This window comes from Hippoglossus hippoglossus, chromosome 19 (assembly GCF_009819705.1).
Source record: "Hippoglossus hippoglossus isolate fHipHip1 chromosome 19, fHipHip1.pri, whole genome shotgun sequence".
Classification (NCBI taxonomy): Eukaryota; Metazoa; Chordata; class Actinopteri; order Pleuronectiformes; family Pleuronectidae; genus Hippoglossus; species Hippoglossus hippoglossus.
The window spans coordinates 2,011,584-2,027,455 of NC_047169.1; the positions used below are offsets into that span (position 1 = coordinate 2,011,584).

The 15,872-nt window shown below is 44.6% G+C and overlaps 2 protein-coding genes across 6 annotated transcripts; one reads left to right on the forward strand and one right to left on the reverse strand.

Annotated features, from left to right (window-relative positions):
- Positions 1-886: 886 nt before the first annotated feature.
- Positions 887-7,612, reverse strand: tubgcp2 (tubulin, gamma complex associated protein 2). 3 transcript variants are annotated; one of them, XM_034570858.1, is made up of 18 exons: positions 7,470-7,612; positions 6,324-6,484; positions 5,934-6,062; positions 5,623-5,799; positions 4,991-5,505; positions 4,701-4,900; positions 4,061-4,250; positions 3,811-3,956; positions 3,534-3,714; positions 3,177-3,357; positions 2,765-2,937; positions 2,500-2,628; positions 2,284-2,404; positions 2,035-2,178; positions 1,805-1,909; positions 1,453-1,616; positions 1,156-1,246; positions 887-1,122 (listed from the first exon to the last, which is right to left on the reverse strand). In XM_034570858.1, exons 2-17 carry the CDS (start codon positions 6,471-6,473, stop codon positions 1,171-1,173), a joined length of 2,781 nt encoding a protein of 926 aa, XP_034426749.1. In that variant the 5' UTR covers positions 6,474-6,484; positions 7,470-7,612; the 3' UTR covers positions 887-1,122; positions 1,156-1,170. The 3 variants fall into 3 exon arrangements, with proteins under 3 accessions (XP_034426749.1, XP_034426747.1, XP_034426750.1); XM_034570859.1 differs by having other exon boundaries at positions 888-1,246; positions 4,991-5,198; positions 5,346-5,505; positions 7,470-7,604; XM_034570856.1 differs by having other exon boundaries at positions 887-1,246.
- A 1,238-nt stretch (positions 7,613-8,850) lies between these two features.
- Positions 8,851-12,797, forward strand: kctd2 (potassium channel tetramerization domain containing 2). Of its 3 annotated transcripts, none has more exons than XM_034571551.1 (7): positions 8,851-9,213; positions 9,960-10,068; positions 10,177-10,268; positions 10,466-10,561; positions 10,982-11,107; positions 11,492-11,552; positions 11,610-12,797. In XM_034571551.1, exons 1-6 carry the CDS (start codon positions 8,851-8,853, stop codon positions 11,519-11,521), a joined length of 816 nt encoding a protein of 271 aa, XP_034427442.1. In that variant the 3' UTR covers positions 11,522-11,552; positions 11,610-12,797. The 3 variants fall into 3 exon arrangements, with proteins under 3 accessions (XP_034427442.1, XP_034427441.1, XP_034427439.1); XM_034571550.1 differs by having other exon boundaries at positions 11,492-11,544; positions 11,607-12,797; XM_034571548.1 differs by having other exon boundaries at positions 11,492-12,797.
- Positions 12,798-15,872: the final 3,075 nt, after the last annotated feature.

Sequence of the window (15,872 nt, forward strand, 5' to 3'; positions counted from 1 at the left end):
AGAAAGTGTTGCAACCATTTGTTTGTGACATAAATTCATCAGATAAACATTAAAACTCAGGTGAAAGATAATATTCTCTGTTTATTCTGCTGTGAACCAAAATGTTTATCTGTTTATGACACAAATGTATTTTGTCATAGACAGTATTTACTTTCCGAACCCGTTTCAAAGTAAAAGCACTCCAGCTTTTCACCTTCTGAATCCACTGATTTGTTCCAACGGGGCTTTGATTGTTATCCACAGACCGGAAGATGCTCGTCCTCAGACCGGAGAGTCCTGACATCTAGTCTCGTACATAATCCGACTTGTATTGAAGGAAATGCAGGAGATAAACCAGCAGCTCAGACGCCAGTAGCGGACACACAGCGCGTGTGAACAACAGACAACCGACACACAGACAACCGACACACAGACAACCGACACACAGCTGATCTGCGGCGCGACGACAGCCAGTGAGTCCAGAGGGCACCGTGTTGGCTACCCCCGTGTTATAAGCTAACATTTGCAAAAAAAGTGTCAATTTCCAAAATTCCCGAGCTTAACTTCCCATGGAAAGTTTCCGGAAAGTTTCAGGAAAGTTTCCGGAAATTTCCCGCCCCTTTGCAACCCTACTTGTGACCAATAAAGTTGTCGGCCAGTCGACACAGGAAATCACCTTTTAAGCATAATTTAAATCATTCTGAATAAATAATGAAAAGTTCCGTTTAAACTTGTTTTGACATCGAATCTTAAATATTTTACAATACAATAAAACAACTGTTCAAATTAGTATATTAGGAAATATCTTTAGTAATTCAGTTTACATCTGCTTGAGGTTTCGATGGTTCAACATCTGGTTTCTCTGAGCAACAATCAAATCCAACAAATTCAGTGTTGAGTCCGAACTTCATTCAGTAAAGTCTTATTTTAATGAGGTGCAAAACAAACACACACGACTGTACAGGTACAACAAGAGGCAGGCGAACATACCAAGAAACAAATCAGTCCCACCGGTCGTAACATGTTCATGTGAAGCTTTGATACGATGCTGCAAACATGAGGACGTTGAACTCTTCATCACATTTCATGTACACACAGTAAACTTCTGGGCGGCTGCTGCAGCAGATGGAAGGCGTGAGGACAGGACGTCTGTATCGCTGAGTGACGGGCGGAACACGTGAGCGGGACATGCTACACTGCAGCTTTCTGACTGCGCTCGATGGCCATCTTCTCCAGACGCTCCGTGTAGAATCCATTGAAATCCAGCCTGTGGGACATTTACATATCAGTGAGTCTCTTTATCGTGGACACAAGGGAAGGTGCGTTTTATAGATATAGATATAGACGGAGCAACAGAGTTCCTGTAAAGTGTATTTTGTTGTGTGTAAAACTTAAACTAAAGTAGAACTTCCCAAGATGCTGCATATTCTTTAATCCATTCAAATGACCCTAGGTGTGCGGTTTCTCTCTGACCTGTAGATGATGCTGATCATGCTGTGTTCACAGTCGTTGGTGCTGTAGATGCTCAGCTTGTCCAGCAGGTCGAGCAGCAACGTGCTGAAGTTACTGTCAAACTTGCTGATGGTTGCTTCGAAGCCTGCGTCGGACTGGAGGGCGTCGACGTGCTCGGCTAAAAGCTGAAGCAGCAGATGAAGACAAATGTAACGTTAAAATATTCAGACGCCTTCGCTTATGTTGCTGCTTTATGCTGAAATAAAAACTAGTTTCCCCCCCATCAATCTAAACTCAATGCCCCATAAACACAGAGTAGCTGCTCTAGAAATTCATTGAAAAAGGAGAAACTGAAATATGTTTAGTAAAATACCTTCGTGGTCACTCGCTTCTTCTCTGCCTCCTCAGCGGGGGTGCTCTGAGTCGCCGGCCTGTCCCTGGTCTCTTGATGTTCTAACCTCATGCTCTGAGTGAACCGCTGCACAACAAGACAAGCAGCTGGTTCGATGTACAGGTTTTATATTACATATTTATAAAAATCTAGTTTAAAGAACACAGACATCATAAGTTAATCTCTTCTTCATCATCCTCAGGTCAACTCACCTGCATGCAGTTTGTGAACATGACGCAGACAGACATGAGTTTGGAGAAGATGCGGAGCAGCTCGGGGTTGGTGAGCATGCAGTCCTTCAGGCAGTTGTCCAGGAAGCTGGTGTGATGGCAGAGCACGTCATCGATGTTTGACGCCTGGAGGAGGAGAACGTTTTTCTGTAAGTGTCCCGACAACAAACTGAAAACCAATTCACGAGTTTCCCGATACGTTGGGACAGGAGATCATTCGCTTCCACTCACAGTTTTCAGGTTGGTCTCCATGATGTGCCAGGTGGGCTCCATTACCTCAAACATCATGTAGTACTGGATGTTCTGCACAAAGTTCAACATCCGCTGGCGAAGAGCAAATGCAGTAGAAATCCTGCAAACAGGCAGTTTGAACAAAGAGCATGAGGACGTTTGGCTTGATGAGATTTTCTTTTTTTTTTTAAACGTAAAGTTCCATTAGAAACTCACCATTTGGCCGATTGTAACGCGTACTTCCTGAAATCCTTGTTGCTGATCCAAACATTGCACAGCAGCCTCTCCACATGTTTACAATAAAAGATGTGTCTGAATAACATCTGGTACCTCGTCAGAGCTTTCCTGCAAAATTAACACATGTCACACACGTGTCAAGGCTGGAAATCACTTTCATTAATATTGTGAAGCCATTTTAGAATTTCACGTGGTTGAGTCGCAGCTGAAGTGACAGAAACCTTAAGATAAAATCTGTACAAACCTGTTGATGATGAGCGAGAGCGGCCACTTGACAATATAGTCGAAGGAGAAGGCCTCCAGGCCGCTCAGGCCCGCGTCCGTCGAGTCGGCATTGATGATGGACCTTTCTTGTTTGGTCTCGATGGCCAACACCCGCAGCAGCTGCGTGATGACATCATGAGGCATCAAGTCGATCTGTGGAAAGAGGAAACCCGAACATTAGGAGAGGCGCAAATAATGAACAGCATCATGAGAGAAGTAACTTTGACAAATTAATCTATAATTTAGAAAGAGAATGTAATTTGGTCGAATCACCAAATCGGATTATAGCAGCTTTCATTGCTCTACTGAACATTGTAGGTACAGATTCATTATTTAGTCTAAGTCTGACCATTAAAATGAAATGAACATAAACCCCAGAAGACTTCACCCACCTTGAGGTCGTCTTTGAAGGGGTCCGTGTTGGCCGTGCTCATCCTCAGAGCGAGCTCCAGCAGGGCCTCGAGCCGCGGGGGAACGATGTCGTCCACCGGCTTCTTCAGCTCCTCCTCCGTCAGGTCCATGAAGTGCACGAAGAAGTCGCCTTTGTCCATCAAGAAGTAGTGCTTGATGGATCTGAGTCAAAACAACACAGCCACAGTTTTACAGTCACGGCAGAGCTTTCAGACATGGACTGAGGGGCTATAGGTGAGAGTGAAAATGTCAGAGTGTGAGAATAAAGCAGCATCTCTTCCTCTCCCTCATCTTTCCTGTAACTCCACCGGGGAAAAAAACGAACATTTAGAATTTACCTCAGTCGTGAAACCAGCTCCTTCTCTTCCATGAGGAAGTCCAGCAGGACCTTGCTGGCGTAGTTGTAAGCTTTCTCGATCTGCTCCACGTACGCCCTCTCCTTCAGCGTGTACAGGACCTCCTTCGCATTAGGACACGTCACGTCGCGGCCGCACTCGCGCACCACGTTCAGATACTTTCCTAAAATATAAATCAGAGAACGGAGACGATAAATAAACCCTTTTAGTCTAAGAAGGATCCTTCAGGGTTCTCTTTGTTTTGTGTACTTTTGTTTACCTGTGCTTAATATTTTGTCTGCCATTTTCTGTAGAAAGGAGGGAATGCGATGCTGGACGATTGTGTATCTCTGATCCCAGTACTTGTCGTTGTAGTCCTCCTGAATCTTCTCTTTCTGCAGCTCATGTTCTTCCACCATGAACTCACTGCGAGCACAAAAACACAGATGAGACAGATTTCAAATCAAACAGAAACAAAAGGCAGCGTGAACTTTTGAGCTTTTAGTTTGTATTGTGGGGTTTAGCTGCACCTGTACGGGTCCTTGATGATGCCTCTGTAGACCCACTTCTCCAGTATCTCAAAGTAAGGAACGCTGGCTGCTTTCGTGAGGTAGAGACACAGCTCCTGAGCCTGGCTGTCTCCGGTGAAGTTGAAGGTTCGGTCGTGGAGGAGGCTCAGTGTCAAGCCGCCCATACACTCTCCTTTATCCACCGAGGACGCTGTGAAAATAATAGACGAAGGTTATTTCATATTTCTGAAATACTGAGCGATAAATGGTTTTTAATACACTGATGAAAAAACAAGTTTGCGTTCTAATGTCTGACATTCATCTCTCTCATCCTGGTTCAGACTGTCCCCCAGTGGTGAGAATGAGCAGCTGCTGTTCACCAACAAGGACTAAATATACACGTATGTTCATCAGCCAATATTAACTCTAAATCTTTAAAATAAACCTCTAAAAAATATATAAAATAAGTGTCTCTCGAGTGTTTTTGCATTTTAGTCAAGATGAAATTAACCATCAAAATGAAAGAAATGCTTTATCTGCTGATAAGAAATACTTTGGATGTTAAAAAAATGATTTCTTCTTTTCCACATGAGCTTCATAGCCCATGTGGGTTCATATTGAACCTGGTTAGAAATGTCTGCTCTCATGTTCACAGTCATACCGATACAGGCCAGAATCTCCATGGTTCTCATGGTGGGCTGGATGTAGAACCAGAGCTTCTGCAGGGACAGCAGGCCCTGCCGCTGGAGATGCTCCAGCTGAGTGACCAGAATCAGATACTCCTTCATCAGGGTCCTCATCGCCGCTGTCAGGGCGTGGTTCACCTGGCCGTACTCAAAGGACGACTTCTCCTCGATGAACCTGAAGCACAAATACGCCGCCGTTCAACACTTCTTCTTCTCCTGCGACAGTCACTGACACTGAAGACGAAGTCGAGCCGGAGCGACTCACCGGGTTATTGTGGAGTAATACGACGCGACTGGTAATATTCTGTTGACCAGCTCTTTGATGGACATGTCCAGTGTCGAGTCGACAATGAAGGAGCGGTTCTGCCTCCCCAGCACAGGCTGAGCTGTAATGTCCCGCCCATCAACTCCAATCAGGACAAACAGCAGATCCTCCACCAGAGCTAGTTCCTGAGTGGCCATGGGCAGGGTACCTGACGGCAGATTATTAAAACCACTATCAACACCAGTAACCTCGATAACAAAGATTTGATGGAATCTGTTCCAGAAAGCTGTTGAACAAACTCTGTATTTAAGCTGAGCGTAGCAGAGATGAATCTGAAGCTTTGAAATGGATTTACCGATTGGCACCGGAGGATCTCCTGGTGGCGTGGGGCTGATGATGAAGTCTCCGAGCAGAGCAGGACGGTCGTACACCCAGTTAGGAAACACTGGGTTGGGCTGGGTGGGGTTCTTCTTGTTGTGCTTGTCCCTCAGCATCTTCCGTGTGACTTCCGCAGGCTGCAGGCAACCATCACAAAGACAGATGTGTTCATTACAAGCAGCACTTCAATGTGTTTAACCTCTTGTTTTCAACCCGACCCTCGGACAGTGTGGATCTGGGTCAGACTTGCTCACCAGAGGAGCGGTGGAGCTGGCCGTCACGTTGCCGAGCTTCTTTCGCAGCTCGTCCAGTTCCTGCATGGACATCTTGGTGCTGGTCTGAGGCAGAGAGTAACTGGTGGTGGTGGTTGACGTCGTGTTTGCTGATGACTCCGCCCTCTCTTTGGCATTCTGCTGCAGTGACTGGAGCATCTGGGTACAGAGAGCATTCATAAAGATGTGGTCATCTTTCATATGAAAACACAAATGGGTAAAATAGATAAATGCAAAAATCAAGTAACAACAGACAAAACCATGTAATTATCAGCTCGTTAAGGATTTGTTACCTCTTTATCCTCACAGAATTTGGAGAGCAGATAAACCAAAGGGTCGAGAATACGGACATTTTTGGACTTGAGCTCCTCATACTTCCTCAAGAAGTCCTCGGGGGTTTTAGAGAACTCTGCTAATTTGACCTGAAGAAAAACACAACAGCCGGTAAGAAGACATTTCTACAGTAAGAAACAGATTTACTTTCACAAGAGGGATCACAAATTATTTTCACATCAACGTAATATTGTCAAATATGGTTTAAAGTCTCTTCATTTCTGCCCCCTGCAGTTAGAGGCACACATGGCAGCAACAACTCCTGCCAGGGCACCTCATTCAGTTTTGCCTTTCCATATCTGAAAAGTCGCATTCATAACTGTGTGTTACCCACAAGTTGTGTCACCCACCTTGGCACTGTGAGAGGAGACCGTGGTGGTGACATAGGGAGTCCTGTGTTTCTGCAGTAGGTCTATGTAGCCCTCTGCTCCATCACCTCCTCGGACATGAAGCAGGCTGAGCAGCTGGTCCACATCGTGATGGATCCTGTACTCACTCATTACTCAGGCAGCTGAAAGGACGACACAGTTTTAACAGTTAACTTAAAGACTTTTTTCGGCTGCAACAATAAATCGATCAGCAGAAAATGACTCAACAGCAATTTTGATCATTAATTATCTATTTGAGATTATTTTTAAGCACAGCTCCTTATGACTGGTTTCAGTTTCTCAACTGGAGGAGCTCTTCTTTGTCAAACATGTTAATAAACTGAACATCTCTCTCTAGAAGAGTGAGAGGCCGCCTGAAACTTTTCATCCATTAATCTCCATGTGTGCGTTCACAGATTTCTCTACACATTTACACATATAAATACACTTATCTCAATACATATTTGAAGATATTTTCTTTACACATCTTCAAATCCAAATACACACACACAGATTCTGAATGCGTATTTGTACATACTTGCAAATCCGATTATACACAAGCACAGATTCTAACATTTGAACATTTGTTTGTACATATCTTCTAATCTGTCTATACACACACACACACACACACACACACACACACACACACACACACACACACACACACACACACACACACACAGAGATCCATGTACACATTCACAGATACAGTAATGATACTGAAACAGCCCAGAGAGAATGAATGACACTTGTTAAAGTCTTCTCAGGTCATTTGACTAATTAACTGATGTTTGACTCCTGTGTTGTGGACAGAGTGGAGAAGCTAACACATTAGCCCTGTTAGCTTCTCCTCACAAACACCCTGCACAGGGGAGCTGAGCCCATCACTGTTTGTCTCCACGGGTTCTCTGAGAGGCCGGGGACTCGAACCATCTTCTCTGCAGCTCACAGCCTCTGCAGGTACCGTTATTACATGCTAGCAGGCTAGCTAGCTCCAATGAACACGAGCCTGGAGGATGCTAACTGACAGCTAGCTCACTGTGAAGCGTCCGTAAACAGCTGGAATAATGTAAAGAAGGAATCGAACACTTTAGTAAAAGTCAAACTAACGTGTTGTTACTGTACCTGTCCGCCGCGTGCACGACTAAACAACAACAAACAACAACAAACAGCAGCGCGCCCACAACAGGTCAAACTCTTCTTCTTCTTCTTCCCTTACTGTTTCCTCCCCAGCCACAGTGCAACACCGCCCCCACAGGTTCAACACGTCAACTACATCAATTCTTTAATACATTAAAACTTCATTAGTCAATCAATCAATCAATCAAATGTATTTGTATAGCCCTTATTCACAAATCACAATTTGTCTCATAGGGCTTTAACAAGGTGTGACTCTGTCCTTAACCCTCAGGGGTTAGGGTTAGGGGTTACTCGTTTTCCACCACAGAGAGAACCACACATTATTCTGAGAAAAATAAACTAATATATCTTTATATTTCATATAACTGTGTTAAATATGTGACCATTTTTATATAGTTTGATTTTTTTTCTGCAATAATCCCTGATTTACTGTACGTTGTTGGCTAGAGACACAGAAGAAGAAAATGCAAGTACAATTTAAAGCTGATTAAAATAATTTATGATGTTTTCAAACAAACATTATGTAAGAAAAATACTGTAGCTCCAGCTACTGTAGGGATTTAAAATTATTATTATGTGTGCAGTAATGTAATGCATGCACATATATTATTATTCCCCATACTTCTTATTATCGTCAATATTTCATCTCTCTCTCTCTCTCTCTCTCTCTCTCTCTCTCTCTCAAACTGAAACAGGCTCTGGACCCTGCAGGAAGCAGTTCATATTATCATATTATCATATTATCATATTATTATAATTATATTAGTATTATTAAAGTTGTTATTATATTATTGGTAGTAGTAGGCACATTTTATATATATAGCTTTGATTTTAAACTGTTACTCAGACAAATCAATTTATTTTACAGACATCCTCTACAGAGGATCATTTCTGAAATTTAATGTCAAAAATAACTTATTAATAAAGCAGACTAACTTTCTTCCCACTCTCCATCCCACATGTTCAGATAGTTTCAGATAAATAAAAATAATTGAATCTCGGGGAGCTTTTATTTCGAAAAACCATGACACGGCGGAAGTAAACAATAATCACGTTACAACCCGGAAGTGTTGTGTTTCAGTGATTAACGTGTGAAAAGAGCAGAATGATCCATTTCTCGTGTGAAGAAGCGTTAATGGAGAAGCTGCAGACACCGACCAGCCGCTGCTAGTCTCCCCCGCGGCCGAAGCCCCGCAGCCAGAGGCGGTTCCGTGCGAGCAGCGACGCCCCGATGCCCGCGTCCCCGACGGAGACAAATCAGCTCCCTGTGTTTACACCCCGGCGGAGAGCGGCCGTTTCCCCGCAGTGTGTCGTTAGCTAACCGAGCGGCCGCGACTCTTCTCCAGGCGAAGGACGGAAAAACAACATGGCTGAACTGCACGTCGTGGAGCCGAGCGCCACGGGCACCATCGGGCAGCCCGAGCACCGCGGCTCCGTGCGCCTGGCTTCGCCCACTCTCATGGTTCCTCCGCGGGGCAGCCAGCTCAGCCCCGGCGCGGTGTCCGGCGGCGGCAGCGGAGGAGGAGGAGGAGGACGGACGGTGTTCGGGTTCCCGGGGAAGAGCAGCCCCGTGTCCCCGTCCGAACCGGCGGACAAGCCGGGATCCCGGTGGGTCCGGCTGAACGTCGGTGGGACCTACTTCATCACGACCAAACAGACGCTGTGCAGGGACCCGAAATCCTTCCTGTTCCGCCTGTGTCAGGAAGACCCGGACCTGGACTCCGACAAAGTGAGTCTTGTTCTTTACAGGGACTCGAGGAAAAGCCTCTGAAACTAATGTCAACACTTCAACTAGGTACAAACCAGCCTGACTCAACGGCAGGAAGGATATCTCCTGTTATCCCAGGTTTCTATGACAGTAAATGTCTAATTATTTAAAAGAGTCCCACATCTGCAGTCCAGGCTGATGTTAAAACACATGCAAATAACAAATAGATATGTGTATTAATGTATTCATGCACAGACACAAACAAAAACAATATAAACACCAAAATAAATGAAAAACAAGTCGGACTCATTGGGTTTTTGACAGTAGTTTATTATTTTACTCTCCATGATGGATCCAGTTCTTCAGGCACCTTGTCTGGAGCACAGACCAACCTCTGCTCACATCATGAAATATGCATAAGCTTTTATAATATAAAACATTAACCTTCAAGTTTAAAAATAGAGCAGAGTGATTATTTCAAATAGCAGAGATCACATGAAATGAGTCCGGCTGTCAGGTCGTCATCGATCAGGACTGAAGTGTGTGTGTGATGCAGTGAGGACACACTGACCGGCACCAGAACTTAACCAGAACTAGTTTATTACAGGCAGATACAGAGATCAATATCTGGGACATTTCTGTAGAAGTCTGGTGATTTTTCCCTTTGACTGGTTATTAAAGGATTGATATTTATGAATGTGATATACACCTAACACACGACAAACTCTCCTGACACGTGTTCACTCTGGTTTGCTGTGTTCCTCCAGGACGGCACAGGAGCCTACCTGATCGACAGGGACCCCACATACTTCGGCCCCATCCTGAATTACCTTCGACACGGAAAACTGATCATGGACAAAAATCTGGCTGAGGAAGGTAAACAAATGTCTCGATTTCCTGCTGTAATCCTCGTGTTGAACGGATGTGTTTCACAAGGTACAGGTTCTGAAAGTGTCTCATGATCTGTGGTTGTGGGCGTTTCAGGGGTTCTGGAGGAAGCGGAGTTCTACAACATCGCGTCCCTGGTGAGGCTGGTTAAAGAGAGGATACGGGACAACGAGAACCGGACGTCTCAGGTACAGAAAACAGAGACAGAAGAGGAACATGTCAGACGACTGAGAATAGAATTGGCAGATGAGTCTGTAAACCTCACTTTCTTCTGTACAAATAAAACCCGAACTAGCTTTTTTGTTTGTTCCCGTGTTTGTGTGCAGATTGTTGATGTTGATTTAGTAACAAATTGTGTGTGTTTTGTCTTTGCCGCGTCCCCCAGGGCCCCGTGAAGCATGTGTACCGAGTACTACAGTGCCAAGAGGAGGAACTCACACAGATGGTCTCAACCATGTCGGACGGTTGGAAGTTTGAGCAGGTGCAGGAAGCAAAGCTTTTTTCTTCCTGTTGTCATGTTTTAGTTTAAGCTGTAGATGCGTCACAGCTGCTGATTCAAGCTTCCGTGAGGACGTGGGCCTAAAATATCATGAAATATTAAGACATTTCTAACCGAAAAACAGAGCGATTGGGAGTCGAATCAATTGTTTAATCGTTAAAGATTAAACAAAGAATATAAGGTAAGAAGAAGATAAAAGAAAACGGTAAGAAACAGAAGAGAAATCCATTAGTTGATTGTTTCAGCTGCAGTTCGGTTCATGAACTATTTTGTGCAGGTTTTTGTATCTGCAGCAGAACTCAGGAGGATTGTATGAATTATGTGTTGTGTTACATGTGCTCAGCAGCTGTTGCTGTTCCTTGTATTGACGTTTTTATTGTCTGTCCACGTCCACGTCCTCAGCTCATAAGTATCGGCTCCTCATATAACTACGGCAACGAGGACCAGGCAGAGTTTCTATGTGTAGTTTCCCGGGAACTCAACAACTCCACCAACGGCATCGTCATCGAGCCCACCGAGAAGGCCAAGGTGAGGAGGTCACGCTTCCCCCCCCGCTCCTTGTTTGTTTGTTTGTAAGCAAGATAACAGAAAAACATCCGAACCGATCACCGTGGAACTTAGTGGAAGGATGTGGTGTGGGTCAGGGAAGAGCTGTTGATTGATTAGCATATCTTCCAGACACTGACATGACGTCATATCTAGACGTTTGTGGTTTGAGCAACTTCTCAGTTTCAGTCTCGACGTTCGTCTGACTGAGATCAGGTCACAAACTTTAACCACATCCTCGAAAAAAACACGTTTCTGCAGCTTTTAGCAAAGGAAAGAAAAAACTATTGTTGAGTCACAAGTGAACTCGAGTGTTCCATTACCTCGACGTCGCTGTTTAAACCGATTCATTTCTCCTCCTCACAGATCCTGCAGGAGCGAGGCTCGCGGATGTGAAGAGACGCGGCTCCTGAGAGAAATATCACCTTATCAACAAAATCAAAACAACAACATAAACCTTTTCTCCATGAGTTTACCCCCCCCACCCCCCCCCAATCACCTTTCTGCCATCACTAACACCTTCATCATCGTCATCATTTACCCCCCCTTCTTCCCTCTCCTCTGGTGTGCCTTTCCACAGCGGGGGCCCCCTGACGCCTGCCCTCTCCTGCAGTGCCGCAACTCGACCCTGACTTGTCTTCTCGTTTGTCCTCCTCCGTCGCCGGCTGTGGAGCCCGTTGGGAGGAGTTCAAACGAGATCTCACGTGAGCCGTTGTCCTCATAGCAGCTTTTTGATGGTCAGTGTCACGGCGGCGCAGGCTACGGTGCTGAATGTAGCCTCTTGTTGTTGTGAGTGGATGGAGGCCCAGCACAGAGCTACTACTCATCATCATCATCATCTTCATCGATACTTTCATCAACATCATCGCTGTCGAGACAGGAAGCTCGCTCGCTCTGATACATTTGGCTCTGTCGACTACGAAGAAACCTCCTCAGGACTCTCACAGGACATAAAGGAATGAACACAACTCCACTGACTGAGCCGCCCTCTTTACCCGGATCTGTTAATGGAGCAGAAATCGAACGCCCGCCGTCTCCCAGACTCCTCGGCTGACGTCTGAGGCGAGTCGCGGCACAACAAACCAAGCCGGGTGTTCCAGAGGCGGAGGATAAGACGGAGCAGTCGCAGGAGTCCGATCGCTCCGTTTGCCTGGTGCGGCATTTCCTCTCCGCTCTCTGGTCTTTGGAAGCAGCTGAAACGAGTGACAGGTTCTCCTCTCTCAGACGCCCTGTCTTGAATCGCTGTGGCGACGCCGCTGCACCTTGCTCCTCCTGTTTCCGGTCTATAGGCTCGATCTGGTCTGTTCCCACGGGGAGAAAATTTGGGGAAATTTTAGCGCAAAAAAAACCAAAAGACTCAAAAAGACTTCACCTGTGTACAATTTGTCAAGGCATGTGAGGAATCTATATAAATCTATATAGGCTACATGATGAAATTATATGAAAAATTGAATGCAAATGGTGTAATTATTGGTTTCTGTATCATAGTTGTTACATATTTACATATTCTGGTGGGTGAGTTTATTTAAACGATGGAGAGAATATCAGTTTTCCTGGAGGTTTCCCAGCCGCTCACATGTGTGTGTGGGTACGTGTCTGCTTTTCTGTCCACGACTGAAATATCACACGTTTCTCAGCTGCACGTTTTCTGTAGTGTTCCTCAAAAACAAAAAAAAATTGTCACCCAAGTTTTCTCTTAAATATCCTAAGTTGATCTCTTGCATATCTTAAAATTGTAATTAGGGACAAGGAAAACTACTTCCTGTCGCTGCCATTTGTCCAGACGAGCGCGGCGCGGCAGGGGATCGGACAGTGGCCAGTCTGTATGCTGCCTCAAACCCCTGAAGCCCCCTCCTCCCCCCCGGCTCATATCCAGTCACTCATCTCCACACCCGGGCGACTGTGTTGTCTTACGTTCTGCAGCACTTGTAGCAACTGTGGCGAAAGCTGAATCGTCCTCCTCGCGCTTACGGCCCCGAGATACCTGAGCTCACGTGGTCACGGAGACGTGCGTCCTGTCAGTGAACCTGTCGGACGGGACGTGTGTGTCCGGCTTTCAGAGGGAAGCCTTTATTTCAGACGTCATGTGATTTATCTCTGCCAGCACATGGCTACTAACATGGCTAAAGTACTTTTCTCTTCAAATACACTTGACATTACGTTGCTGTGTGATGATGCTGCTTTTAAGACTCGTTACAACATCGGACCAACGTGCAAATACAGATTTTTATTGCGAAAATCAATTGTTATCAGTACAAATATATACAAATATGGTTTCAAATTAATGCTCAAAAGTATTTATATGACTTTTATGCAAGTAAAACGGAATCAGATTCAAATTCAGCTTCTGATTCACAGTTTCCAAAACTGGGCTAAAAGAAAGTAGAGCTGAAGCATTGGTTTGTTTTTTATTTGTTGATAATTGTATTTGAGGGTTTTATTGTTTTCTAACTTTGTTCACTTATAAATTGAATATATTTGGGTTTTTAGATGTTTGGTCGGACAAGATGAGGCAAGTGAACACGTCTCCTTGATTCTGTTATCGACAAAATAACCAGTTGATCAGTAAAAATAATCAATTTATTAGTTTGGAATGAAAATAATCTGTTTTTTCAGCCTTTAGCAGTCAAACAAACTATGTCTGCACCGAGAGATTATTTCCAGTTTTCAATTAATTCATTTCTTATTCTATGAAAACAAACCTGTCTCCTTGCAGCCTCGTTACACGAGCAACTTAATGCAACGTTTGACTCATATTCACACATATCAGGCTGAAAATGGAAACACCTCATTGTGACCCGTGGTGCAGACCAGACGTTTCATCAGTGCACCTTTCTGCCTGAGGGGCGTCCGGTGTGCACGTGGCCGACACCGATCACTGGCATCGATCACTTTGATACGCCACCTTTTGTACAAAGAGCATATTTGATGCAGTTATGTTATATCAAGCATGAACAAAAAAGAATGTGTTTAATGGGAAAAAAAAATGTACCGTTGCTGTTGTCATGCTCAGTCAGGCCTCAGAGCTCAAACTTTGATGTGACTTCTTCTTCGTTGTTTCATTTTTTTAATTTCCCCTCTCGAGTGTGTGTGTGTGTGTGTGTGTGTGTCGTGCAGTTTTCTTCTTCTCCGAGTCGTGTGCAGACTGACGTGTTCTGCTGAAAACGCCCAAACGTCTCATCGAGGAGCACTTTGTTCTTCTCCCTTGTGTTTTTCTCTCTGGGCCTTTTGCAAAGCACCTTGGGTGTCGTTTCCCTTCGTCTGTGTCCAGTGTTGTGCCTTTGACCTGTGTTGTGCACAGTTGTTCTCCCCTCTTATCATAAGGTGCCTCGCATACCTTAAAAAAGCCAGGAGGCGCCGACCCGAGGTAAAATGTATGACGCGGTTTCTGTCGTTGGTGTTTCAGTGAGAGGCAAAGCCAAACAGTTCCATTATCCCCTGCATCGTTTCAAGTTTGACTCTATAACTACGAAATGAAAAAGGCGAACATCTGCTTTCTTTGTGCCATTGCATTGAGTTGAATCCGCCCACGATCCCGTAAACTCCCGGAGATTCCGACCTGTGCGTCTCTGCTGTAAACCCCCGGTGGTCGGTTTACAGAACCTGTGAATGGGAGGGAAGCTTTTATCTTAGTAAAACTCCAGCAGTGCACTTGTTATCAGAAATCCATTGATCTATAGACTCCACTTTGTTACTTTGGCTTCACTCTTTCCTCCGGTTGCATGCCGAAGCCACCTCCACCCTCCGACTTTTAGATGTGTGTAATCGAACTTTAAAGCACTTACTGTACCTGTCACCTTTGTGAACCCAGTTTGATCTTAGCGTCGGTTGCGTAGTTCAGTGGTTCCCGACCTTTTTGGTGGGTTCAACTCCTCGAAGAGATCGTCGAGATATGAAGTGAGAGGAAAAACGTATTCTGACTTTTTTTATTAGCCGTGCTGTCTGTCGGCCCACCTCTTGGGTCCGATCTCGGAATTCGTGGTCCCATAGGTTGAACCCTACTGACTGAACTAATGACATGACTTTTAATATCACTTGTTAATTTGCAGTTGTTCCAGAGCTAACACAGCAACTCTCACTGGTAGCGTTGCTGAAAACTCTTTTCTTGTGAATTATCACATGATTAAACTTCTTTGGGAATAAAGTGGAACAGTGGAAAATAAGTCCCTGTCTCCTTGAACTGGTTACACCTGGTAAATATATGCAACTTGTGATGACGCCTTTGATTCAAAGCCTAAAAGGTTGGGTCCCACTGACGCAGCTGAACTTTTTAGTGCGGTTATCGTAATAGCAACCATTTTTTTTAAACAAGAAAAGAACTTTTGATTATTAGTTTTTACTTTCACCTGCACTAGCTAGACGACAGATGATGTGCAATGTTAACAAATCTGCAAAAAATTATACATACATATATATATATATATATAAATATAAATATATCTGTTGTTTGGGCACGTGAAAACATGAGAGCATGTTGTTCTAGAGATTACGATGTTGTGTGCTGGATTTTGTCCGACCTCTGTGGTAGTGCAAAGTGTACGTGATGCATGGTGGGGGGGGGGCAGAGGGACGGCATGGCTCTGTGGTTCGTAGGTGTAGATTTCTTGTGTGGAACAGTTTGTCGACAACATTTTTCTCTATTCACATGTTCCGTTTTCTTTGTCTTTGTTTTTTTGTATCTTTGACGCGTCGGCTCAACCTAACGGTAGATAAAGAATAGCTAGCTTCGAAGACAAACTAACCAATC

Bases quoted from the DNA above. Each gene is read 5' to 3' on its own strand.
- tubgcp2 (XM_034570858.1), bottom strand. From the start codon at position 6,473: ATGAGTGAGTACAGGATCCATCACGATGTGGACCAGCTGCTCAGCCTG. The intron at 4,901-4,990 runs GTGAGTCGCTCC...TTTGTGCTTCAG, and splicing joins TATTACTCCACAATAACCCG to GTTCATCGAGGAGAAGTCGT. The intron at 2,629-2,764 runs GTTTGTACAGAT...TTAATTTTGCAG, and splicing joins CTCTCGCTCATCATCAACAG to GAAAGCTCTGACGAGGTACC.
- kctd2 (XM_034571548.1), top strand. From the start codon at position 8,851: ATGGCTGAACTGCACGTCGTGGAGCCGAGCGCCACGGGCACCATCGGG. The intron at 10,069-10,176 runs GTAAACAAATGT...TGGGCGTTTCAG, and splicing joins CAAAAATCTGGCTGAGGAAG to GGGTTCTGGAGGAAGCGGAG. The intron at 10,269-10,465 runs GTACAGAAAACA...CGCGTCCCCCAG, and splicing joins ACGAGAACCGGACGTCTCAG to GGCCCCGTGAAGCATGTGTA.